The sequence below is a fragment of the Homarus americanus genome, unplaced genomic scaffold, assembly GCF_018991925.1.
Source record: "Homarus americanus isolate GMGI-L3 unplaced genomic scaffold, GMGI_Hamer_2.0 scaffold49310, whole genome shotgun sequence".
NCBI classification, from domain to species: Eukaryota; Metazoa; Arthropoda; class Malacostraca; order Decapoda; family Nephropidae; genus Homarus; species Homarus americanus.
In genome coordinates this window covers 784,289-811,832 of record NW_024735038.1, presented here as the reverse complement: position 1 = coordinate 811,832, position 27,544 = coordinate 784,289, and the positions used below count along the sequence as shown (strand labels likewise).

Sequence of the window (27,544 nt, the reverse complement as noted above, 5' to 3'; positions counted from 1 at the left end):
TGTGATGCCCTTGATCTTCCAATACATACTGAGTGGAGTGGCTGGTTGAAGACTGTGACCTGAGGATGGGTGTGAGACTTGTATTTGTCAGGTGGAAAAATTGTTAGGATGGATTTAGTTTTGAACAAGCCATTATTCTATTTCTTGTACTGTACACACACTGTTGGTTGGTGTATACTGTACATGTTTTCCTTGATAAAATCTAGTGTACAGGGTGGGAGTTAAGAGAGGTTGTGGAGAAAGTGGTTGAAAAAGGAGGGAGAGAGGATCCCATGGAATCTGCCTGGATGTTTTTGGTGCTGGATGTATGGGGATGTATCTGACCTGAGCTGTACTAGGCAACCTGAGAGGAAGTTTGCTAGACGTTTCTGGGGGTTTTGTGCACATGGTTTGAAATATTTTGTTGACCAGAATGTGTTGTGGGACTATTGAAAAGTTTGCCGATACCTGTATCTTTGTGGGTAGAATTATTTGTCAGTCTTATTTGTAAAATTGGGTGTATGCCAGCTAAGAGTAATGTACTTTTCCATTGTAAAGAAAAAGAATGAAGACCATTAACAAACAATTATGCACAAATGCCAGTCAAGATGTCCTATAAGCTGAAAAACTATGTTTTTCAATCTTTACATATATTCTACTGTTGCATACTAGTTACCCATAGGTAAGAAGTATTAGCTAGTCCATGCCCTGACTAACCCTATCTAACTATGAGGTTCATCTCATATTCCATGGGCTAGTGCTTGCAAACATTACCAAAAATACAAAAGCAAATTTTGAGAATTTATACAAAAAGTGTTGTTCTATCTGTGTGAAGACTATTCATACAATAAAGAGTAGAGTTTTCATAACTTTATTAACATGGAGTAAGCTTGGATTATTCTATAATATCCAGTACAGCTTGATATTCTATTACACTGAACCCTTGCAAAAATGGTAACATTGGGGTTCTGAGTCAGTGAACTGGTCTGAAACATAGAATTAGCTAAACATATTGAAATAGCTACTGTACCTCATTAATCCTTCATTTTTATGTTCACAAAGATTCTAAAAACTGTCTAAAACTGTCTTTATATATTAGGGTTATGTTAAGTCATATTCAGGTATTGAAGGTTCCATAAAAAATATAAGTGTTTTTCCTATTTTAAAATAAGCAAGAAAAAATTGAAATCACATGCACTCACCTGCAGCCTTCTATATGCTTGGAGATTCTTGTAGCAAGAAAAAGAATAATGGCAGAGGAGGAGGAGAGCTACTGTAGTCAAGATAATACCCATGTCCAGTAAGACAACACAAACTGAAGGAAACTATCCACTAAAAAGAATTAAGCCAAATAATAGCAGATACACTTCCATGTCCATGCAAGCTATTATTGAGTATGACAATACTGTATATAAATGCTCACTGGGAAAATTTCACTATATGTACTGTATATATTTCACATAAATCATAAATGATCACTGGGAAAAATAGAACCATACTTCCAGTATATCACATATATAATAAATGACCACTAGGAAAACTGAACCATACTTATATCACATAATATATAATTAATGATCACTGGGAAAACTGAACAATACTTCTATCACATAAATAATAAATTATCACTGAAAAATTAGTGGGTTTATTCATATAAACGGTGACTTCTATATTCTAGGAACTTAAGACAAACATTTCTAGCTACGGGTACCTGTAATTTTTTTTAAAATTTATTTGTATTAAAAATATAGAAACTGAGGAATATCAGAAATTCATGACACCTAATATAATTAAGAGAAATAAATACTCAAACTACCATAAAACTTGTCTGCCAGTTACAGAATTGCAAGAATTTTAGCCTCATCACTGGTACTTTCATAAACTTCTTGGTTTGGTTCTTTCATGCGCAGTACAGTATGTGGTGAGTGTTTGCTGATGTTCATACTTCTGTGTGTTCTGTTATACTGGAAAAAAAAAAAATTATTTATATATTTAGCCAACCCATACAGTATACATAATATAAATACATGTATACACTAGTACCTCAACAAACCAGACTAATTAGGGAAAATCCCAGTCTGGAAAATGAAAGTCCAAAAAAAGCAATTCTGGCAATGAAGTGGATATGTTTACGAAATCCACTTCATTCTTGGAAACTTCATTGTCATGGGAATAGGTTCCAATCCTTTGTTATTCTTATTTTACATATGCTTAAAATGTGATGACCAATGCAATGCCAAGAAAATTTGCTGGCACAGCAATCTGAAAATACAGGTGCTCCTCTACTTAAGAACGTTCAACTTACAAACTTTCAGAGATACAAACATCATCACTGAGGGGGGGTTACCTGCCAGAACAAGTGTTTAATGTGGAAGAGACTGGATTATTTTGAAGAAAATTCCAGATAGAACAAACATTACCTAAGAGGAGAAAAGTGAGCCAGGTTTTAAAGCTGTATTAAAGGGTATAGCTGTACTAAATATCCACAATCTTTTAATATTTTACAATATGTTTGGTATCTACAAGAGTAAAGTTGGGCTTACAAACAAATCTCAGGAACGTAACTCGTTCGTAAGTAGAGGAGGACCTTTATGTGGTGTACATAGCATTGCTGCCAATGAGAGTTCCTAAATTAAAAACCATTGCAGCAAATCAAAGACACATAGCACATGTGCACAGCATAGCTAGTGTAGCTGTCAGTGCGAAATGGCCTAAGTTGAAGGTTTGTGGTTGTCTATACGTACTGTACAACTAAATTAATATAGCTTGCGGACCTGCCAAAGCATCACTCAAAGGGTTTGGATTTATCAACTCATTCCTAGACCATATTACTATAAAGCAAATAAAGTCTGTAATTAACATACCTGGAGTCAATGTAAAAAGACTGTGAAGTTGCCACCTCAGGGTTGTCCAGAAGAAGCTGAAGGCGACTGCTGTAATCTCTCTGTTGGACTTCCCTTTTGGACAGATCCATTTTTCTTGTACTACAGTTGCCATCAAGTCTAAAATCCTCAAGGTTTTTATACTTCTCCCAAACTGAGTCAAGAGCCTGACTCAGATTACATGCCCATGGAGATCCCAATTGATTGTTTTCACCCTCAACAATAGAAAACTGTTCTGATGACTCACTGTTGCCCCTTCCTGTTTCCATATAGCATCCCGAGTCCCAGGTGTCCTTAAAATGGGAGTCTCTGTCTGGGTCAGTTAGGCTTGGAGGATCACTGCTCTCCTCAAAGCTCTGGGGTCTTTGGATAAAAGTTAGACTAATTGCAGAGTCTGAAGTATCATATAAGGAAACTTTAGATTCTGAACAGTTTGTTTTACTGCAACTATCTTCTTCATTTCCAGTTTGATACAAATATGTTGTGTTCAGACAAGGTGTTTCAAAGTTCTTAATTATTGGAACTACATTTTCATGATCATGTGATGATGAGAGATGAAGATTGGCATCTAAATATGAAGTTTCCTCACTGGATTTATTATCTTGTACAGGAATCTGTAGAGTTACCATTCCACAAGCAGTAAGGTCCTCAACTCCACCCTCTTCATCACTGTGTGATAAATCCCCAAATCTGTGAACACTATCAGAGTTATATGATGAAATGCTAAGGCTTCGAACGAAGGCTTCCTCATTATCGTTCTTCCATTCTGGTACATCTGCTCCATTCCTCAATGCCCGAACACCAGCATACATTTTGGGGGGTGCAGGGATGCCCGAGTCCCCCATATCTGGTGTCTGAACAAGTTTCTCATTCACTGTCTCTATAGGATAAATGTGAGTGCCAGATGGGACAGGTGGTCTAACTTCTTCTGTGTTCATGTCATCATCTACATATTCTAAGTCAAGACCAAGAAGATGATCTTTACTTTGTATGTCCACTTCATCATCCAACTGGCAAATAACATCACATAGAGGAACAAATACCTCCCCTTGATCTGAAAAATAAATGTACTTCAATAACCATGTTTAATTTGACACCTAGTGAACTTTTAAAATTTTATTGGTGAAATTACTGCATCAAGCATGGGTCCCCTGAAAGGTGATTTCTCCTCCATCCCCACTTTTAATTCCCATCATCATCATCAACCAGGAACCTTCTACATACACACCTCAAAGTAAGTGTACATTACTGCATTTTTTTTTTTTTTACTTTGTATGTACTTTTCTGTGAGCTGGAACCAATTACCCAATATCCTATTGAAACAATGGATTCGGTTAACGAACGACTGTTAAACGAATTGTGTTCGTTAACCGAGGGACCACTGTATTGGTACAGTATATGATTTTATGTTACGTATTTCTCATAAGTGTTGGTAACTGGAAGGAATTCAGTTTCAGACATGGTATCACTGTTCATAGTGTCAGCTGTTGTGGGTGGTCATGGGTAAGACTCGGTGTTGTCTTGCTACAAAGTATGTCTAGGATTATACCAAGTATTTTTCAAAAGTTAGGGTCAAACTATAGGTGGATGTGGGCTGGGCTGTGCTGTGCTGGTGGGACCATGTGGTCTCAGCCTAGTCACTCCACAACAATAACAATGACCCGCAAGATCCCATGATATTTCATTACATTTTTTAATATTTGCAATTTTTCCCATGATTTGTGTTGTTACTTAGGTGTCCGGTACTCAAGAGTGTTTACTGTATATATTATCACCTCATGCTCTCCACTCTTTTCACTCTACAACTAACTCTTGACAAAGTCATTATTCCTGTCAGTTTACTTCCACATATGCATCATTTCACTCCAATACATCAAGAGTAGGTTTAAATATACCTTTCAGCCAGCACATTTCTATGCTTTAGAAGAGCAGAATACAAAGACTTGATGAGGAAACACATTAATGAGCAAAAATATGGAATGTGAAGTGCTCCTTTGAAAGATGCATGATGAGTGACTGAGGTGAGTGCAAAGCTCTGGGAATAAATCAGGCGATAGATAAATAAATGTAAGGAGTGGGACTGTGAATCACAGTGGAGGTTCTTTTGAAGATAAAAATCTCACAAATGAAGTGACTTTCAAGCAAAGTGAATTAGTTTTGAAGCATTCCAATAATATGAAGGCCTTCATTTATACAATTCACTCAATTAAGTTTATTATAAGTGGGTTTTTCAGTTTGGTGTGAGGCTTGGTAAAGTTACTTCACTCTGATTAGTTGAAAGTGGAGCGGGGTAGTATAGCTTGGTAGACCCGAGCTTTGAGTCAGGTGAAGTTTGCACAATCTTGTCATATATTCCTGATTCTGGTTCTATCCACCAATTGAATTGCTGCACATCCTACAATTACAGGTACATTCAAACCAATTCCTACACGTTACCTCGATTATCGTAATTACAGTATACAGTAAGAACCCACTAAGTCGGACTTCTGTAAGTCGGATGAGCTCTGGCTTAGGGGGATTGTAAGGGGTGACAGTTGGAAGAGGAGTCAGTTCCTACATGTTTGTTGTTGTGACCACTGCTCTGGTGTGCACTGTTTTTTATTATTATTATTTTCTGTTTTATCTCTACAGCAAGCACAGTAAAACCACCATAATATGAAGTAATAGGGGGGCTCTACCTCTTATGAATTATGTGATTTTATAGAAGATGAGGGAAACCTTCTCCCGAGGGAACAAACTCCCCAAAACAACAGTATTTTTTGGTTATCTATTTTGAAATGTTTCATATTTCAAAATTTTACCAAATATTATGAAATTTGTAATACTACTGTATATATTTGGTAACATTAAGACATTATGATTTATGAGTGATTTAGAATTTGAGGGGTATGAATTATAGGAATTTTACTGTAGAGACATATCATCACCATTGAAGACCACTAGAAGAAAAGATATGGTGCTCAGAACTCTGCCAATTGAAGAACAACTGAAGATATGAGACAATTGATGCTGAAGCTGAATCCTTTCTATGACATCAGTCAGATTTAAATGCATACTAGATATATCGTAAGTGGAACCAAATATAAGTGTAACTAAATATAAAGTGTAATTACATATAAGTGTGATTATAAGTACTGTATTGTAAGTGTAAGCAGCCTCCCATCATTCTCCACCTCAAGATTTATCTATTACAATAACAGTAAGTGCTATGTAAATGTGTGCTGTTAACTTTAATCTTGTTTTTTTTTGAAGGGATTTTTCAGGAAAATGATGGTTGAAAACACCTACAAGTAGAGGGAGGTTACACGTAAGTTAGAATTCTAGAGAAGTCGGACAGCCTCGCCCTCATATACTGTAGTCCGATTTAGAAAGGTTTTACCGTAACTGAAAAATTAGCTTCTAACTGCTCTTAGATTTGTAGTGAAACATAAATGGAAACCTAACGCACCTGGTGGCCACAATGTGATGGTTACTCCAATAGGACTTGTACTATCAACACTAACAACACCATCTGTTTCATCACTGATCATTTTAGAAGACTCAACTGAAGCTTCAGTGATAGCTGCTTGAGTAGTGCTGGTGGAAGCTGATGCCTTCAGATGATGCCGAGGGAGGCATGAAATTACTGATGAATATTTATTGTGTCCAAAGTACATGACAGTACCTATGCGATCTCCCTGAACCAGAACCTTGCTACCTTGTGGAAGTAACGATCCTTCACTGTGGATAAATAAGAGATGGTTGTCATTATGAAATTGAAAAATATAATAATTAATTGGTCTGATGATACAAACTAATCTTACTGTCAAATACCTATATTTTATTATTGGAATTAAAATACAAGGCCAGTTAACATCTTACACTTCTTCATTCTATTACTGATGATGTCTCATATACATAATTATTTAGATAAAAGTTCTTTAGTTAGTACGGTGATGTAATAAATAAAATTTATAAAAAAGCTTACTTTGTTGTAAGGATGTACAGCTGAGAGTGTGGGTCAGCTGCCAGATGTGTACACACAACACACTCACAGCCTGCCAAAGGATGTGGGGCGCACAGCTGCTGTTGATTACACATTTTTTTTAGTATTAAACTTAAAACAAGACAAATACACATAGGTAGTAGGTAGTAGGCAGCTATCGAACAGGGAGGTACTACCGCCTGGGAAGATATTGGAAACATAATGTGTTGTCTAATGGTAGACCCTGCTGCCATATGGCATCACGAATATTGTGACCAAGTCCCAGGTTGCTGATCTGTCTTTCTGCCTCATTTACACACAATTGCAGAGTCTCAATTGTTTCTCTTACTATTGACAAGACAACATACTGTACATATAGCATTTCTAACTATTGATTATTATTATTTTTTTTTTATCATCATTATTACAGTGATGTTATTATTATTATTATTATTATTGTTATTATTATTTTATTTTACTTTTTATTATAAATTTTATTTACTATGAATTACTATTATTATTATTAAATTTTCGCCCCCCAGGCCCCGATGTGGGTCAGTGACCTGTGCCCAGGTGGGCTAATCCCCTTAAAAAAAAAAAAAAAAAATGGGGTATGCTATAACGAACGGATCCTACTACGAATATTCCTATAACGAACGGTTTTACCTATAAAATTGAGAATGCTATAACGAACGAAACTCCTACAACGAACATTATTTAATTTTTTTTTTTTTCTAATTTATTGTTTTTTTATTACAAATATTAATGATATTCTTTATTTCAGGGGTTTAGATGCATATTTATGCACTTTTTTACAATTTTATATTATATTTTTCAGTGTTAAGTGGTTGTATTTGGGGGCCTGGAACGGATTAATCCTATAACGAACGAATGCTATAACGAACAAGGTTCTAGAACCAATTAGATTCGTTATAGCATACCCCACTGTATATATATATATATATATATATATATATATATATATATATATATATATATATATATATATATATATATATATATATATATATATATATATATATATATATATATATCATTAAATAAAACACGACTTCTATATATATATATATATATATATATATATATATATATATATATATATATATATATATATATATATATATATATATATATATATATATATATATATATATATATATATATACTCATCTATAACCCCCCTCGTTTATAGGTCGACCCTGATTTCTTGACCAAGAAATCGTTAATTTATGATATTCCTAGTTTATAGGTCGACCCACGTTTTTGAGGGTAATGGAACAACAAAACCTTCAGTAAAAACGCTCTACGTCCTATAAACTGAGGCTCACCGTGCCCGAAACACCGAGTGCGGAAGGCAAATTGTTTACCATTTATTATTACGACACGACACTTTACACCACTTTACACTGAAACGTGGGTAGTTTCAACAAAAATATTGTATATTTCCATTCAAGTATTTATTCAAGTCAATTAGGAGGGAATATTATTGTAATACAACAGTTTTTTAACTAAACCATTCAAAAAGCGATTACGGTAACATCTTTTGAACGAAAGAAAGCGAAAGTCATTATATTCGTCACGATTTTATCCCACTTTCCACTGTAATACGTATGTAATTTCAGCAAAAATATTACATTTCCGTGAATGCATTATATCAAGCACAGTATGAATAGAATATCATTGTAATGAATAGAATATCATTGTAATATAACCGAATTTTAACCGAAAACTATTAAAAACCGAGTAACATCTCAAGAACATCGGAAGCTTAGGTAAAGTCTTTTGTTTTCGTCATGTATTTTATCCTATTTTACATTGAAATACATCACGTTTCAACAAAACTACTATTTATTTCCGAGAATATATTCATTCAGGCGCAGTTTAGGTAAAATATACGTGTGATGTAATAGTTTTTTAACTGAAAACGATTAGAAAAACACGTAGCCTCTAGCCCTGATCAAGGAGAGGACTGGGAGAAGCTGTTTGGTGCTGCAGACGATGACAAGGAAAATGATTTTGATGGATTTTAATTTAAATATTCCGAAATATGGTATCGTAGTATTTATTCAAGTCAATTACGGTAGGATAGAATATTATTGTAATACAACAGTTTTTTTAACTGAAAACCATTCGAAAAGCGATTACGGTAACATCTTTTGAACGAAAGAAAGCGAAAGTCATTGTTTTCGTCACGATTTTATCCCACTTTCCACTGTAATATGTACGTCATTTCAGCAAAAATATTACATTTCCGTGAATGCATTATATCAAGCACAGTATGAATAGAATACCATTGTAATATAACAATATTTTAACCAAAAACTATTAAAAAAACGAGTAACTTCTCTTGAACATCGGAAGGTTAGGTAAAATCTTTTGTTTTCGTCATGTATTTTATCCTATTTTACATTAAAATACATCACGTTTCAGCAAAACTACTATTTATTTCCGAGAATATATTCATTCAGGCACAGTTAAGGTAAAATATACATGTGATGTAACAGTTTTTTAACTGAAAACGATTCGAAAAACACGTGTACCGTCTAGCTGATACACTCAACAGCTGGTGGTGCGTGATGCGTCGTTGTAAACAATAGGAGGTTGAAGTGGATTACTGGGTATTATATTAAGTGTGAAATATAGAAAAGGTTTTTATTACCGGTATTTTTGTAGATCAATGAGAAATGTGATACCGTATATGATAAGATAAGTTAGCCTGTGCTAAGAACTTCAACACAGACTACTGAAAGCACGTTGTAAGGTAATTTAGCCTATTGTAAGTTGGTGAGCTTCATTTGCTGAAGGAACTGCACAACTTTTCATTACTAATTGGTACATATTTTACATTTCCATTGTTTACTGGCAGTAAATGGTAAATATTTTTCATGTCTGAAGCTTAAAGTTGCTACTCGCCCTTCCCATCATGCACGGGTTCAACCTAACAAAACTATTACGCATGTATAGGACGACCCCCAATTTTTTGCCTAAAAATTTGGTCTTAAAAACTTGAACTATACACGAGTGTATATATATAGAGTCGACCCTCGTTAATTCGGACCCCTTTAATCCGGATTTCGGATAAATCGGAAGAAATCTGAACTGTCCATATCAAATTTCTGGTTCTGGTATTGTCCCAGTTGCAATTGGGGTTGCAATATCAAATTCTGTGTCACTACTAAGATATAACAGTCTCTGGTGCACTCTAAGATTAAGAGAAAACGGACGACTCAGGAGTGCTGAAGTGAGAGAAAACGGACTCCTATGACGGGGCACTCAAATAAACATACACATAGCTGTATAATGCAATATTAACCCCTAAATCGGTTAATTCGGACAATCGGCTAAAACGGACACCCTTCCCCCCCTATTAGTCCATTTTAACGAGGGTCGACTGTATATATATATATATATATATATATATATAAATATAATATTATTATAAAAAAAAAAAATATATATATATATATATATATATATATATATATATATATATATATATATATATATATATATATATATATATATATATATATATATATATATATATATATATATATATATATTTTAAGATTGTAATCATTATTTTAGTGTTCACAGTCTTCAAGAAACTGCAATATTTTTATTTTTATTGAGGGACACAGTGGGCATGTAATGAGTTTTCCAAACTTAAAAATGATTACTGTATAAAGACTGATGTGGTAATACATGGACATAAAGGGATTAAGTGTGGAAGAACCTCCAAGTAACTACTGTATTGTATTCACCACTTACCTCTTAAAGTTTTTGGTAAACAAGTTAACTGTACAATGACCTAAATACCTCCTGAGTTGAAATTTGCTGCATCATGACATCACTGATGTTAGGGTCACAGGCGGGTGATTCAGTAAGATTATCCTCCAGTTGAGCTTCATTTTCTTGTATGACATTTGTCAGTTTTCGTGCAAGTAATCTTACAGCATCACTCTCTGTAAAGAATTGCTAATTGTTCAACAAGCTCTAAAAAAATTCAGTATAAAACAGTAGTATGAACCAATTTCACAATACAGTGAATACCAAGCACATAATATTAAATGGTATCAATATGCAAAATACATTTATGTATCTTAAGTTTAATTTATAGGATTTATATGGCCTAGTGTATAGGACAAACAGCTTTAGACAAGTACAGAAAAATATATAGTGTACAATAGTAATGTACGTACTTCTCTACTTGGAACCTCCATTGGCCAGAATGGCGAACTGGCTGTTGTTAGTCGTGCACAACCAACCAACAACCATTTGACGATACTAAATGACTAAATACATTTATGTTCATAAAGTAATTAAAGATGCAATAAAGTTATTATGAGATGTTTTGTGTTTTTTCTATGTAACTATTATGTGTACAATGTAGAACAGTTGAGGTGATATACATACAATAAAATAAAAACACTGTATAGGATAGATACATACACACACACACATCTCCTCTCCTCTCCTCTCCTCTCCCCACACACACACACTCCACCTGCCCCTCACAGTGACCCCTCCGTTAACGAACTCAATCCGTTCCAGAAGGTCGTTCGTTAACCGAAAAGTTCGTTAACCGAAACCATTGTTTCAATGGGTTTTTGGGTAATTGGTTCCAGCTCACCGAAAATTTCCTAAATTCAACAAAAATGGTAGAAAAGTTCATTTACTTTGAGGTGTGTATGTAGAAGGCTCCTGGATGATAATGATGATGATGGGATTTAGAATGGGGGTGGAGGAGAAGGAAGAAGAGAAGGCATTGGGGTGGAAGAGAAGTCACCCCATGGCGCCATTTCACCCATAAAATTTTAGCTCTTTTGGTGTAATTCAAGATTATTTTCTTTAAATCAACACTGCACTGCATTATATATTGTCAATATGTAAAATATATTTCAAAATGACCAATAATTTGCTTGGAAACACAGAAAAAAAGCATTTAGTTGAAGAGAGTCTCAAGCAAGATGTTACCTCCAGTGAAAACAGAGAAAGACTAACTCCTGTTTGCTGTGTTAAGAGGCTGGATGCCGCGCATTAAACTAGTCACTTTACCTTCAATTATGTTCAATAATTGTTAAAATGACTAAAAAATTGAATATTAAACTTTTAAAATTATTGAATAGTATAAACTTCTTGATATTTACTAAAATAGTAAGGAATTTAAGCCCTAGAACCGATTAATGTATTGGCGGACTGATACTAAAGCTGGTTGCCCGGTCAGTGCAAGCGAAAACATGTTGAGGTCGGTTCGTAAGAACTTCGTTAACCGAATTGAAGATCCTTATGGAAGGCAGTTCGTTAATCAAAATTACGTTAACCGAGGTGTTCGTTAAACGAGGGGTCACTGTATACAAGTACACCACCTCCACACACACATACGAGTCAGAATCCAGCTGTTCGGACAGTCCACATCAGTGGCTCCTTTTCCTTGGGAAGTATCCTCTTTAAGATCCTATCCTGGAGGCAAAGAATTGAGAATCCTCAACTCTGGTATCTAGGAATCTAGAAGGGACAGCCACCAGCACCTTTGTATCAAAAAGAGGGCGATTTTAAGGGATTTTTTGAGGGGGTGGGGGGAGGAGACACCCGCAAATACAGTTCTCAAAACAAAATTTTTGGCCAAAAAAAGCAAGAAGTTTCCCTTCCTGTTTTTTTGAAGTTGTACACTGTACAATAGATAAATCAACATGGTACATTTTTCAAATCTTAAAAACTGAAACTCTGTGAGCCAGCTTTTTCAGTAGCTCTACGTTTTCAATTATAGTCAGTGTATCTCTTCCTCTTGGAAGAACTGAAGTATGTACTGTCTACAAATTCTGGGCCAGGAACAACAAGAACACATAAAGCCAAGTGGCTAAGTACATGGCAGTTGAATGTGCTATTAACTGGGAGGTTAGCCAGATGTTTTTTTTCTAAAAGTTCTGTTAATTGGGAAATGCCAGTTGATGAAAGGCCAGATAAGAGAGGGTTAACCTGTACACTTACTTTCTTTTTTATAAAAATTTTTTTTTATCCTCCACAAAAGTCATTATCACTGAAATAACTCAGATTAATTTTCACTCATCCCTTCTAATTTATAAAAGAGGCATAAAAAAGAACTATGTGATAAGCAATCAAACTTTCTTTTTCAGAGTAGAGCATTATTCTCAATACAGTACTCTACTACACAGTATTTTGGCTATTTTATTGTTATTCTCTAGTTCTGACGACCACTAGCATCTTCTTTAGTTTCGTACTTTACCGAGGGCTTCAATTACAAATTATCCCCTCCTATCTGCATAAAACACATGCATCTCTTAAAATAATTAATATTATTAGCTCGATGTATGGTACACTAAAAAGGCATAGTATAGTGATAACAGCTGAAAAAAACATCTTATGTGGCACCTGTATTTAGAGCAGTGAGGTTTGGTGGTGGTGGGTAAACCTCAGCAACTGTAACAATACAGGACTTGCTGCTAGCCCTGCTTGTGGATCCTCGACACTCTAGACTGTTAGCACTGCTCCTATGACTGTTACTGCTGCTCCATGTCCCTGGTAAAGCACCCTGATGTTTGGAATAAACCAATCCCATTAATAAAAAAATAAGATAAATAAATAAAAAAAAAAAAAGGAGGGGTTTGAATTACTCCACACTACAGGGACATTTTAAAAATTAGCAAGGCCTTTCACAGTGAGAAAAAGAGGTAGCTGGGTATCGAAGGTTTTGGTGAGGTTTAGCATAGAGGTAGGCTGAGTTGGTATTGGCATATGGAGAGATTTAAGGAAACCAACTGGGTCAAGAGATGCATAAGATTGAATGTGGAGGGAAGGCCTTAGAGCCAGAGGTAGGCCATGAATGATATGACGAAGGTTGTAAGAAGTTATCTGAGATGAAAACCTGATGAAAGAGGCTGCAAGAGACCGGGTAGCATGGAGAGCTGCCATCAGGTAATCACAGCTGTAAAATGGTAACAAAAATGATAATGATACACTGAACAAGCAATATACCATAATACATGAACTGTACTTCTAGAAAACATAAAACCGTTATAAATTTGAGAATACAGTATCTAATTGTCCCCATGCATGTCATGTCTGGCTGTGTCAGACTTTTTTCATATTGCTTCATTGGAACACTTAAGAAATAAAGACAAGACTAAGTTTGTTTGGTTTTATCTATCAAGTAAAAGCTTTCTGCTGTCAAGAGTCATACTGCCACTGGTGCTATTCTTTATTCTCTCTGCAATGCAAGAACTGACCTGCTCCTCAGCCACATCAGACATAGAAAATTAAATAAAAAAATTCAGGGAAAACATTTTAAAATACCAGAATCCCCCATTGCTTATTATCATAAAAATTAACAAAAGCTTAAGTCAAGGACAAAGTTACCATACCTGTTTACTTATGCTTGAGTGTCGTACTCGCCGTAAACTGATGGAATTATATTTTTTCCGCATGAAACTTGAGGAGGGAGGACTTCGACCAATATTGAGGCTACGAGTTGAGGAATAACTCTGACCTCGTTGAAATGGAGTTTTCGTTTCACCATTTTTTTGTGCAGGATGTAAGTAATTGTCAGGATTGGTGGCAGTAGATGTTCTTCTTTCTGGGTGTTGCAATAGCTGGCAACTATTACATTTATCCACCACAACTACACTTCTTTGATCACTAATCTGGTAAGATCCAGTTACATTTTGACTACCACCCTTGGAAAACTTCAGTGAACTTGTAATAAAGCTTGGAGGGGCTGACCCACATCTCTGGGATGTGGGAGATTCAAGTAAACTGTGAGAATCTGCAACCTGTCCAGGAGAGGTACAGGGACATGTAACCGACACATTGGTGGTGCTGTTCTTCTCCAACGCTGCTAATTTCTTCTCCAAGTCTACCACATTTTGCTGCAGTCTGTGAATAGAGATGTAATAGACTGTATCTACTCAGAATATGTTAGTTTAGTATGAAAGTAAAATTCATACCAGAAAAAGAAGTAAGATGTTAAATGCCAATGTACTATTTTATGAATCCATCTATCATTATAATATTTCTAATGTTTAATTCCATGTGAAAATAACATCTCACTAGCCTCTTCATTTTCTCACACAAGACTGTCACTCTTCTCTCATGTAACCTTTCACTTCCCCCATCCAGATAGCTAGTTGCATTCCTATGGCAAGAACCTAAGTGGACAAACTTTACTGGAGCAGCACTAAATTGTGCGTCTCTTTCACAGAGGCTCTCTCTCTACTTATCATTATTCAATGTTAGGTTAGGTTAGTGAAGTTCTTGGGAGTTTTTAAAGAATGTCTCTTGGTATGCACACTTTCCTATCACCCTTTATTCTGGCTAGTTTGGGTAAAATAAATTAATTCTGGATGTCAGCATTGCCAGACTAATTTGATAACAATACAGGCACCATAAATTAAAGTGTAAAACAGTTCCACATGTCACACCATCATTCTTCACAAGCGATACACCAGCTACCTTAAAAATGCTGACCATTTCTTTTATATCATTATGATTGTCTAAAATATCAGTAGTGCAAAAACAAGTACAGTACTGTATGATTTCTGTGCAAATTACCAAACCAAATACAGCACTTACCTCATCTTCTCTCTGATGATGTGAGCCACACTAGCACACAAGGCTATTACACCATGCCTAGCACTGGCCACTACAACAGACACTGCTGCTGATACTGCCTCTTCCCTCTCCTTGGCAACTGCTCTATCTGCAAATAAAATTCATAGGGTATTATTAACAATATCACTACCAGAAAAATCCGGAACAAGTATGTTTCTACTGGATATAAACACTATCTTATGATAACCCTCCTACCTTTAGCCAAAAGATTTAGTCTTAAAAACTCAACCATGACACGAGTTCAGTCAAGAACATAACCCTCACATTGAGTGGGATCTGACAGTATATCCCTGTAATTGTATCACACAATTGAAAATTAGAAATAAACATTCCATAACCAAAGAACCTACAGCAAGATATGATAGTGATTTTCTTTATATAGAACAGGAACAGTATTACAGTACTCTGTCTATTGATCCATATATGTATTCTAATATTGTGGAAAAGACCCAACAGTCTCAGTCTCAATAGTCTGCAAGTGCAACGTTGTGCTTGATACATTCATAGACACAAATTTTTCTGCTTATTTTTCATAGATTCATTGTTATTTGATTAGACACTCTAACTCCTGGCAACAACCCCATTAGAAATACAAATAGACTTTCTTGGGAAAACCTTGATCAAATTGACTTACGTTTTACCATTTTTATTACAGCTATCAGTACTGTACTGTCTTTGTACCTATACAGAACACTGCTTGCAGTATGCACTGTATCTCTCACTATCTCTGTACAGTCACTCATAGAACTATTTTTACAAAAAATATGTTAGACAATATGACAACAGATGAAGGATTTTTATAACCCTACCGAGACAACAGGAGTCGCAGTGTTCACTTCATGTTTTTTGAGCGACTGTACATGAACCAATACGAGTATAAACTTCGTGAAAATTTTACTCATAAATATCTAATCTAATCTGACAATAGTCTAAGTTTAGACTTGTATGACTTTATCACTTTTATCATTTACACAAACCTCATTCCCTTCTGAATAGTTCTTTTTGCTAAAGATAATGATTTATATAAAATACAAAAATATAATCTTATATTAAAATAATCTACTAACTTACCTCTAGCCTCTCAGCAAGTATTGTATATCACTGCTTTCACTGCTACACTGATCAAGCGGTGAATCAAAACAAGCCATCACTGAAAAAGGTTGGTTTCAGTAGGAATGAACCACTGACAACTCCAGCAAATAAAACCATCCACTTTGGACCGAAGTTTCAAAACACTCAACATTAACTCAACGGTTTTACAGCCATTTTCCACACTTGTGTGGGTTTGCTGTGATTACCTGATGGCATGGAGTCCCATTTGCCATCAAATAAATTTAAGGCTTCATGGCTGAATACCCTTCCCATTACCAACTGACTTTTACAGAGTGGGCATTACAGTATCTATATGTAGGATTTCCTTGCACTTTCTTAGTTGTTCCATGAGGTAATCAAAGATTACCTGCCAGCCATGCACAGTGGTTCATTTCTGCTACAATCAAACACATAGTAGTTTCAGTGACTGTTTTGATTCAGTTAAGCCACATAGCAGCAGAGGCAGTGACCTACATGGCACAGGAATAAAGTTAAGTTTTACTGATCATTTTAAATTTTCCTTATTCTTCTTAAGTTCCCATAGGACCATCCTCCATAGCAAGAAGTATCCTATACACTGAACAATGAGATTTTTGTAAGTACTGTATTCAGTTGTAAAGACTGTACATGATACTGTAACAGGCATCCATACCTAAAACTGAAGTTTACTAAAACAACTTTCCTTTAACAAAGTACAGTACAGTACTGTATGGTGAAATTCTGAAGGTACAAGTGGTGTTGGTAATGTTCATAAAAAAAAAAGTTATGGGGTGAACTTGGGATAATCTTGACAAGAGAAAGAACTTTTCTTCTCTACAAATTGTCTAAAGTACAGTACAGATCTAATTCAAGCCAGCAAAATTTCTTTATAATATATATATATATATATATATATATATATATATATATATATATATATATATATATATATATATATATATATATATATATATATATATATATATATATACACACACACACACACACACACAGTATATGGGTACGAACTGTCTCGTAAATTGGGTACGAGTCATCTTGAAATTGGGTACGACTTGACATGCTCTGATGGGTACGATTTGCTGGAGTATGAGTTGTCCAGCCCTGCTATGAAGCAAATCATCAAGGTTTCCCAGATGTGAACAGTGAGGGCTAATGTGTTGTTGTGCTTGGCCATGTTTGGACGAGTAGTTCATCGGATTTTTTTCGTAAGATGGCAGGTCAATGGGTAAAGAAAACGCTTAAAGTCACTATGGAAATGATATTTTAAAATAAATTGGGCCAAAAAGTGTAAAAAAATAAGGGTTAAAGTAGCTAAAAAGTCCCGTGACTGCGAAAAGCTCTGTGATTGGCTGTGACGTCACAGGTTGGCTCGAGCCGCCGAGCAGGAGCCTGGAGGCAGCCAGCTGTGGTGTACGTGTTGCTACCAGCAGAAATACAGGATTTGTGGCCATATACAATGTTGATATACACAGGCATACCTTATTTTTAGGTAAAAATAAATTACTGCTCAAGTATCATCGTGTGTATTTACTTGCTGGCTGCCAAAATGATGCAAAAGACCGATAACTCCAACATGGAAGTTTTCATCACTGTTCTCTATTTCATGTCTGGAAAATGTAAGTTTGCATCACTGATGTCTATATTTAATGTTGTGGAAGGACTAGGGATGACCATGGCCAGGGGATGGGCTTGAGATGATCAGAAGACAGATGTAATTTAACGTTCTTCATAACTGGATGGCGGAGTTCTTGACAATACTCTACAATCATAAAGACATCTACTTTTGGTAAATTTCTTTCATCTGCCTTGATGAACCCTGGAGGTAGTTGTCCAACCTTCCCGGCTGATCGGCTCTGTAAATAAATATTATTAGATAATTAATTGTGCTTTACTGTGCAACACAATATTACTATTTTGAGTATATAAATATTACTAAGCACATTAACTAATTCAATGGATAGTAGCTGCCCATCCTACAAATTCCAAACAATATTGGTATGATTTTGGTCATCTGGGGAACCTTAAGATTCTAACTATGGGAATAAGTACTTTAAACAATAAGATACATTATCTCTAAGGGATTTCTGTAGCAAAACATTTTTCGATCGCATAAGAAAATACAGGTCATACGTTAGATTACGTTAGGTTAGGGTATGATGAGTTATATTATAAGTTATAAGGTTAGCTTAACTAACACCAGTAAGGGGGGGGTTAATAACTCAAAACTAATGATTTTCGTTAGAAATGAAAGTCAAAATTGTTACTAACACATCGCAAACCATAAAAAAAACAAAACATAGTCTGCATGTCTAAGTACAGGGATAACCAAAACATATGGTAATTAATGTAAAATTTTACCCATTAATTAATATAAATGATGATATATCCAAATGCATTCTTAAAACAAAGTCCAGAAAATGCCATTTCTTCTAAATTGACTCATATCTCCATCTAGTACTGATATACTCGGTAAATTCACTGGGAAATAAAAAGAGGAAGTTTACCAGTTAAGTATACATGACCACTGAGCTGGTGTGAACATGGGAGGTTTTTTGTCCATAAGCTGCTCTTCACGGCACATTTCTTCACTTATGAAATTTCCATGACTTAGACCATTAAAAAACACCCTTAAACCTTACCTGAATGTGGAAGTTTGGGGTCTGAAGAGGCCATCCTTTGTACTACCTCTGACTGTAGTGGTGAATTTGTTGAACATAATCTGCGGGGAAACTAGTGACGTCATAACAAATGGCGGCTCTGTTTCTTATCTCGACTATTACAGCAGGACTTTAAACCTTTATTACAAATTATATATACCATATCACTCTACGAACGTGGCAGAGTATAGTTCTTGTGTTTACACAGAACCGACAACTCGTCCATTATGTTATGGATGAAGAAATATTTAAAAATATTAAGAAAAAATAATTCTTTCTCAATTTTAGTACAGTGGTCCCTCGGTTAACGAACAGTTTGATTAATTAAATTTCGGTTAACGAATTAGCTCCCATAAGGATCTTCAATTCGGTTAACAAACAAAACTTTGATTAACGAAATCCTTACGACAAATACGTTTTGTTGTGAGCATCAGCTGATCGGCTAGTCCGCCAATACAGTAATCGGTTCTATGTTTACATTCGTTTCCAATGAAGTAAATATCAGGAAGGTTGTGCTCTTTAATATTTTTTTCATTTTTTATATTAAAATTATTAGTCATTTTAAAATTAGGTTCACATATTGATAATATAAGCAGTACAGGGAACTAGTTTTTTGTGCGCCCATCAGCCGCTTGACTCACCCGCCAAAGCATCACTTTAACTTTGTTTATAGTGGAGGAAACATCGTGTTTGTCGCTCTCATGAATACAGAGTATTTTTACGTTTTTACATTAAAATTATTGGTCATTCTGAAATTTAGTTAACATATTGATAAAAATAGTGCAGTACAGTGTAGATTTAAATAAAATAATCTTTACAGCTAGTGAACTTAAAATTTTATTGGTGAAATTACTGTACAGCATCAAGCATGGGTCCAAAAAAAATCTAGAAAGGCTATTTCAATTCAAGTGAAACAGGAAATTATTAAGAAACATGAAGAAGGCATTAGAACCAATGTACTGAGTAAAGAATATGGCATGTCGGCATCAACTGTGTCTACAATTATTGCTTCCAATAAGCATTAAAATGCTTCTCTTCTCCCTTCTCCTCCACCCCCACTCCTTCTCTTCTCCTCCACCCCCCCACTTCTAATTCCCATCATCATCATCAACCAGCAACCTTCTACATACACACCTCAAAGTAAGTGTACTTTACTGCATTTTGTTTATACTTTGCATGTACTTTTCTGTGAGCTGGAACCAATTGCCCAATATCCCATTGAAATAATGGAGTCGGTTAACAAAATTTTAGGTTAACGAACGACTCTGTGGAATGAATTGTGTTCGTTAACCGAGGGACCACTATATGTTCATGGAGTAAGAAAGCATTTATTTTGTTTAAATCCAAATTTCTTCAAGTTGCTGGGTAATGTGCACAAATGTCTTCCAGTACAGTATTACCAATCAACCAATCAATGTTACCTATCCTAGGATGGAATTCTGTTATTTTTGTAGGTTTGGTTATGTTCGGTAGGTTCAGCAGGGTATGGAAAGGTTGCTCAGAAGCATCTGAATGGTTGCTGACATGCATCTGTGACTTAAATATACCAGGGGATCCAGGGGGCACAGCCCCCTGGTTAGGAGAGGCAATTTTAGGTCATTTGCGAGGGAAACACCATAGATGAAAAGTGTCTCAAAATTGTCTAAACCATCGGAAAAACACATTGCTCAACTCGAGAGTTGTGGTTGGTTGAACCTACAAATTGACCTAAATTTATTATCCTTAATAACCAAACCTAACGGTATCTTTCCTTACCTACCTGTAACTTCCTAACTGGGGTCATTCAGATACCTGAGGGACCGTCCCTCATAACGCTCTTCAAAAGTGAGGTGCTTTCCTGTTTGGAGTACCATTACGTGGTTGACAGCACCAACCAAACCATACTTAACTTCCTAACCTGGTTTGGAGGCAAAAAATGCAATACAGTACTGTACAGTACAAATAGATATTTTAGTAGTTTTCTGATTTTCAACTCCCGATATTTCTGTTATGAGTAAAATGCGCCCAAACTGTCACAGATGAAAAGTGCCTTGTTTTTGTCTGAACTTATCATTAACAATATCAAAAAACAATATTGAATTGTGTCCTTTACCTTACTATAAATTAACCTAAACAACTATTTTCGGTAATATTGCAGTAAACAGCAACCACAGAATTCCGAAAATTCACTACACTCAATCGATAGAACTATTTTTTCTATATCATTTTCTTATATTACATTAGGTTAAGTTAGGTTAGGTTAGGTAAAATATTTTTTTTATCAGATTCTTTGGTTGCTGTAATCTGCAGTTTTACCGGGTGCTGGACAACTCGTATCCATCAGAACATGTCAACTCGTACCCAATTTACGAGACAGTACAGTATACAGCTAGACCCCGACTTACGACTGCTACAACTTACGACCGTCGGGACTTACGACCGCCGTAGATTTTTTATTAATTTTTTTTTTTTTTTTTTTCAAATGACACACGCATTTTCTATACCGAAACGTTTCCAGTTAATGTAGTCTCCATGTATAATTAGAAAATTATGGGGGCCCCATGTGCATTCAGCTGACTACATTAAAGGTTAAGTGCTCAGTCACACTGTATCCATTCCTATTATTTATTACTTTCACTGTACTGTATCCATTCATCATTATTCATTACTTTTACTGTACTGTATTTCATTGTAGATTTTTTTTTATCTATGTCGGACTTACGACCATGTCGGACTTACGACCTGGATTTGGGTCCCTAACCCCGTCGTAAGTCGGGGCCTAGGTGTATGCTGATAACTGAAGTTCCCAAGAATTCATATCTTCATGGGTGAGTGTAAGGTGAAGTACGGTATATATATATATATATATATATATATATATATATATATATATATATATATATATATATATATATATATATATATATATATATATATATATATATATATATATATATATACACACACACAGGTATATTATACAGGGTTGGAAAAAATCATGATTTTTTTTTTAAATAAAAAAAAAAATCGATTTATTTGATTAAAATCGGATTTTTTTTCATTTGAATCGATTTTTTTTTATTTTTTTACTAATTGCAATAAAATAGTATTTTCAAACCATAAAAACGGTATTTTTCAACCAAAGCTTATTCAGGATAATAAACAGAAAATTGGCATTAAGATATTTATGCAGGAGATGTACCAATGGAATTTAACACAATAATATTCTTTTTGTAAAATAAAAGAAAACTGGTAACATACCTTACATTTGAGTGCACAAATCCAAAAGTACCGGTAATAATGAAATTTAACATAAATGCTCTTATAGGATTACAGTGTTTCAAAAATTAATAACTTAACTTCTTCAAGTCAACAGAATAATATTCTCATTTTGTAAAAAAAATAATACTGGTAACAAGTTCATTTTCTTACATTTATAGGATTATAGTGTATTAAGAATTACCGGTTATAACTTCAAGTCAACACAATATTCTCATTCTGTAAACAACAAAAATAGTTCAAAACATTTTAATTAGCTTAGTTGAACATTGAAATGCTTACCGGTATGTACTGTGACAAGCTTAGATGCCTTTTCCTGTCCTGGGCGATTTTTTACCTTTGAGTGTACAAATCCATATGTGGAAAAAATTCTCTCAACCCCTGTTGATGATGTAACAGCTGTAAATAATTGCCTAGGACCATCCATTACATTTTCTGTCATATCATTGGCAAAATACTGCCACCAAGCAAGGGGTGAGAGAGATTTTACAACATCTTTACCAAAATAGACCTCTTTAAATGGTGCACTTCTTCCATGGAAGGACATTAATTTTGAAAGGAATGTGGAAGAGACGCGCGCACATACTGTTCTGCAATGTCTCGCTGCTCAGGAGTCAGATGTAAGCCCTGATACCTTGGATCTATCACATTAGCTAGAAAATGGGCAGGTGTCAATGCTACTTTGATTCTTTTTTCAAAATTATCCATATCCTTCTTATCTGTTAAATACTCCTTAATATCAGTTTTCAGTTTTACCCAGATTTCTACAGCATCACTTAATAGGGTATGTTTTCTCTGGACACAGTCCAATGCCACATCAATAGGCTTAAGTCTCTCTAAATAGTCTTCTGCAGTTCTTTTTAATGCCTTATCATTAACTTTCCTTTCAATTTTCTTATCAATGTCTTCAATATTTTCTTTGCACACTTTGACAAGGGTCTCCCAGTTCTTTAAATAAGATTCAATAGAATCTGTCACTGTGTTCCATCGTGTGTCTGATGGCATTACTAGCATTGTTCCTTCTGCTCTTCTATACAAAGATCCTGGGATGTGATGATTTCTGAAGTACTTAATGATTTCAGTAATGTGCTCCTTAATGTTCTTGATTTGCAGGTCTTGTGAAAGCAAATTTAACAGGTGAGCAGAGCAACCATATGTTATAATGGATTTATCTTGTCCGAATTCACTTCTCATTTTTGCCATATTAGCAGCATTATCTGTTACACATCTTACTGTGCATCCAAATTTGTCTTCACACTTTTTTGTAGCACATTCAGCTAATTTCAACAGATATTCAGCTGTGTGTCTTGATTCTGTGTCTATAGAGTCAACAAGATAAATACGGTTATCCGCTGTTAAAGTTATACATATTATAGGCTCATTATGGACATTACTCCATCCATCCATGGCCATGCAAACTGTTTTCCCACTAAGTTCTTCTGAATAATTCTTAATCACTGAATCGTAGGCTTGATCCAAAAGAGACCCTCCAATTTGATGTCTATTAGGTGGAACATATCCTGGTCTTAGCATTTTAATCATCTTGATAAACTCTTCGTGCTCCACTGTTCGGAAGGGTCAATTTGTTGCATATATATAATTAGCAAATTGCTGATCCAAAGTGACTTTTTCAGACTTAGTAGTTTATATCACAAAACCAGTTACAGGTATGCTTCTTTGATCAGAAATAATACTTATATTGTTTAAAAAGAACATACCGGTACTAAGTGATAAAAATAGAATATCTGAATATGTATAGCCTAGTGCCTACAGCCTGTTCACTCTAGCTTTGCAAAAATTTACAGCCCCTTGCTCCTTATTGACTGATATATAATGCCGGGAGAAGAGAATACTACAGTTCTTCTGAATTTCAATAGTATTTATTATCTTAGTTAACAATATATTTCATGTAAATATATACATTAATAATGAGACCTTATGATATGATCATATGATCAAAGTTTAGCAAAACTGGAGAGAACAGACTATAGTTCAGTACATAATTCAGTAAATCCAAATAATGTTATTAGTCTGCTGCATTGCATATACTTTTCAATCATGTAGAATAAAAAGAGAAAACAGTTATTAGTAAAAAAATCATTTTGATTTAAATCATGATTTTTTTTTACTCTGATTTAAATCGATTTAAATCATTTGATTTAAATCATAACAACCCTCGCCAGAACCGAACTTTCACTTTCCGCAGTGCATCTACTCATATACGCGGGAAGCGCCGCGGGCAGGATGCGCACAAGGTCGCCCAGTCATCAAAACATTACCGAGTTCTTCACCCGCCACCCACCACAGCCGGCCCAAGTTAGTGATAGTGAAAATTATAGTGAGGATATGGACTTATATGGACTTTGAGGGGTTTGACAAAGAGGCCCTGCAAGCCTCTGTGGTGGATAGTAATACAATTGATGCAAGTGATACAGGTGAGGGCCAATAATCTGCCCTCTGCCTCGGAACCAACCCCCCATCCCCGTGTGCCCAGCCATCTTTTCTACTAATGTAAGTGTTAAAAAACTAATATTATTAATTGTGTGTGCATACCATCATAAAGTTATGATAATATTTTTACTACAACATAGTTGTGTGTCGTCAAAAAGTGGAGTTTGGGGGTCGGGCCAGTTTCTATTGGAATTAATCCCATATGTTCTGTTGTTCACTTAGCGCGGTTTTCACTTAACACGGTACCCTGTGGGTTCTATTGACCGCGTTAAGCGGGGTACTACTGTATATATATATATATATAAATATATATATATATATATATATATATATATATATATATATAAATATATATATATATATATATATATATATATATATATATATATATATATATATATATAAATATATATATATATATATATATATATATATATATAAATATATATATATATATATATATATATATATATATATATATATATATATATATATATATATATATATATACTATATATATATATATATATGTGTAGATCTGGTATATGCTGATAACCACTTGTTTTCTTCTTTATATATATATATATATATATTACATACTGTATAGTGGAAACATGGACAAGGTTGATTTTAATATGTGAATAGCAATGTGTTTTAAAAAAGTGTTTATTTGACCTTATCTTTAACAAATTAAGAGTAAATACGTCTGCTCTCTCTAAATAGAAAGAGCGTGAACATAGGGTGACACATATCGTTAAGTTTTTATGCATGTCTACTGTATATTTTGTTGAAGTATGATCATTTTAAATGTTTATACCACCCAGTTTATAAATTGAAACTGCCAAATCTATTAGCCTGAAATCAGTAAATTGCAATAAAATTATTCTTAACCACATAGTGTGAAATATGTCCTTGTAGTGCAATGTTTGTGTGACGGAGTAACATACTTAAGTAATGAGATGCAACCATTTTAAAGCCAGCATTAGATTTCCCTATTTCACTACACTTTCCTACAAGATTTACACAATCTTTTTTGTAATCATAGATAAAGCAAAGATGCATGGTATATATACTAATAGGTATGGATTATCTCTTGAATTGGGTGTAAGTAATCTTGGGTATGACTTATCCCGTGAGTTGGGTAGAGTTACCTTGGGTACGAGATGACCCTAACCCAATTTTACCCAAATTTTTTTATCGAGTGTCGACCCCGGAGGTGGAGTACGTCAAAAGAGTCCATACTGTACAAAGTTTGGAATACCAAATTATATTTCCAAAGACTGTAATGGGATGCCAGAAATCATAACTTTCTCGCCTTGAATAGAAGTTATCATAGAAGAAAGTTAAGGTTGTGTAAGGCTGCTGCCACCACCAAAACTTACCTTCAGGCGAGTGTTGTGTCTCCTGTGGGAACTCATTTACAAAGTCCAACTCGTCTGTGGGCCACACACTTGACGTATCTGATCTCTCATCTCCCATGACGTTCGGTTACAATTTCCATGAACTACAGCTGTACAACGCTTCCATGTTAACTCTTCTCAGGGACGTCACACACTCTAGACCCAGAGAATCATTTTTGAAGATAAGGCGCTGTTTGTTTTCGATTACTTGGCCTAACAGCGAAATGAACCAATAATAATGAGGCTTGATTCGGAACTATTTTCTGATTGGATCACAGAGGGCAGAGCTCATGATATATGATTCTCCCTCGGTTATCGGATCTTAACATGAAGCACCAATAGAAAACCAGAAATTTTTTAACCTGGGTTCTGATTGGATAAAAATTTAATGCCCAAAAAATATCAGCCGTGTTTATTTTGTGAATAATACTCCAAATATTCAACTTCTCGTAAGTTACAAGACTTACGTACTCGACAATGTTGTAATCGACTTACAAACTGCTAATAATATTATAAATCCCACACTGCGCGTCTTCCTGCGATCCAGATGGCCAATCATAGTTACGCTTTCAGTGCATACTGACCAATCAGAAGCCAAGGATATCAGCTGGCTGGAGGGCGCAAGATTTTACTTAAGTTGGAAGAGGTGAAAAGTGGAAGGGTGTTATTTTTTTTGGGGGGGGGGGGGAATAAGACAACAAAACACAGCCACAATGAAAAATAACGCTTGGGACCAGTTTGAAGTGAGGTTGGTCGAGTTAGTGTTGCTGGGTTGATTTTATAAGAAAATGCCAAACACCTCAAACAAAAAGGCCAAATCACAACTCTATACAATATCCCAATATATACAGTACTGTATATATATTTTTCTTTCTTTTATATTTCACTAGAATAATTTGAAATTATCTAATAATTATAATACTTATTAGGAATTAATAGTGTATTAAAAACTAATTTTCGTACTCCATTTCCTAAACAGGTACAGCGGCAGTTTTCATTAAGCAATAATTAGCACCACGTTGGAAACACTGTTTGATGAGCGAAGTTGAGCAATGTTGGGTGTTGCTGACCCTAGGAACTCCTGATGCTACTGGCATAAAAGTCTACTGGAAACAAGCATCCCATGGCTTTGTTAATCGTTCTTGGTCAAATTGACTGAATGTAAATTATTATTATTAATGACTCGAACCATCAGTTCACAGGTGCATCAGG

At 35.0% G+C, this 27,544-nt stretch overlaps 1 protein-coding gene across 6 annotated transcripts; it reads right to left on the bottom strand.

Annotated features, from left to right (window-relative positions):
* Positions 1–1,708: 1,708 nt before the first annotated feature.
* LOC121870771 lies at positions 1,709–26,531 on the bottom strand. Of its 6 annotated transcripts, none has more exons than XM_042372722.1 (10): positions 26,315–26,452; positions 19,206–19,285; positions 15,436–15,562; positions 14,229–14,739; positions 13,240–13,399; positions 10,666–10,811; positions 6,829–6,926; positions 6,310–6,581; positions 2,844–3,915; positions 1,709–1,943 (listed from the first exon to the last, which is right to left on the bottom strand). In XM_042372722.1, exons 2-10 carry the CDS (start codon positions 19,237–19,239, stop codon positions 1,919–1,921), a joined length of 2,445 nt encoding a protein of 814 aa, XP_042228656.1. In that variant the 5' UTR covers positions 19,240–19,285; positions 26,315–26,452; the 3' UTR covers positions 1,709–1,918. The 6 variants fall into 6 exon arrangements, with proteins under 6 accessions (XP_042228656.1, XP_042228657.1, XP_042228658.1 ...); XM_042372723.1 differs by lacking the exon at positions 19,206–19,285 and adding an exon at positions 16,546–16,624 and having other exon boundaries at positions 26,315–26,449; XM_042372724.1 differs by lacking the exon at positions 26,315–26,452 and adding an exon at positions 16,546–16,624 and having other exon boundaries at positions 19,206–19,224.
* Positions 26,532–27,544: the final 1,013 nt, after the last annotated feature.

What these genes read in the sequence shown, in the direction of transcription:
- LOC121870771 (XM_042372719.1), bottom strand. Translation starts at nt 26,411, where the DNA reads ATGGGAGATGAGAGATCAGATACGTCAAGTGTGTGGCCCACAGACGAG. An exon ending in ATCATCAGAGAGAAGATGAG is followed by an intron (nt 14,740 to 15,435) that starts GTAAGTGCTGTA and finishes CTCTATTCACAG; the next exon opens with ACTGCAGCAAAATGTGGTAG. An exon ending in CTGTACATCCTTACAACAAA is followed by an intron (nt 6,582 to 6,828) that starts GTAAGCTTTTTT and finishes ATTTATCCACAG; the next exon opens with TGAAGGATCGTTACTTCCAC.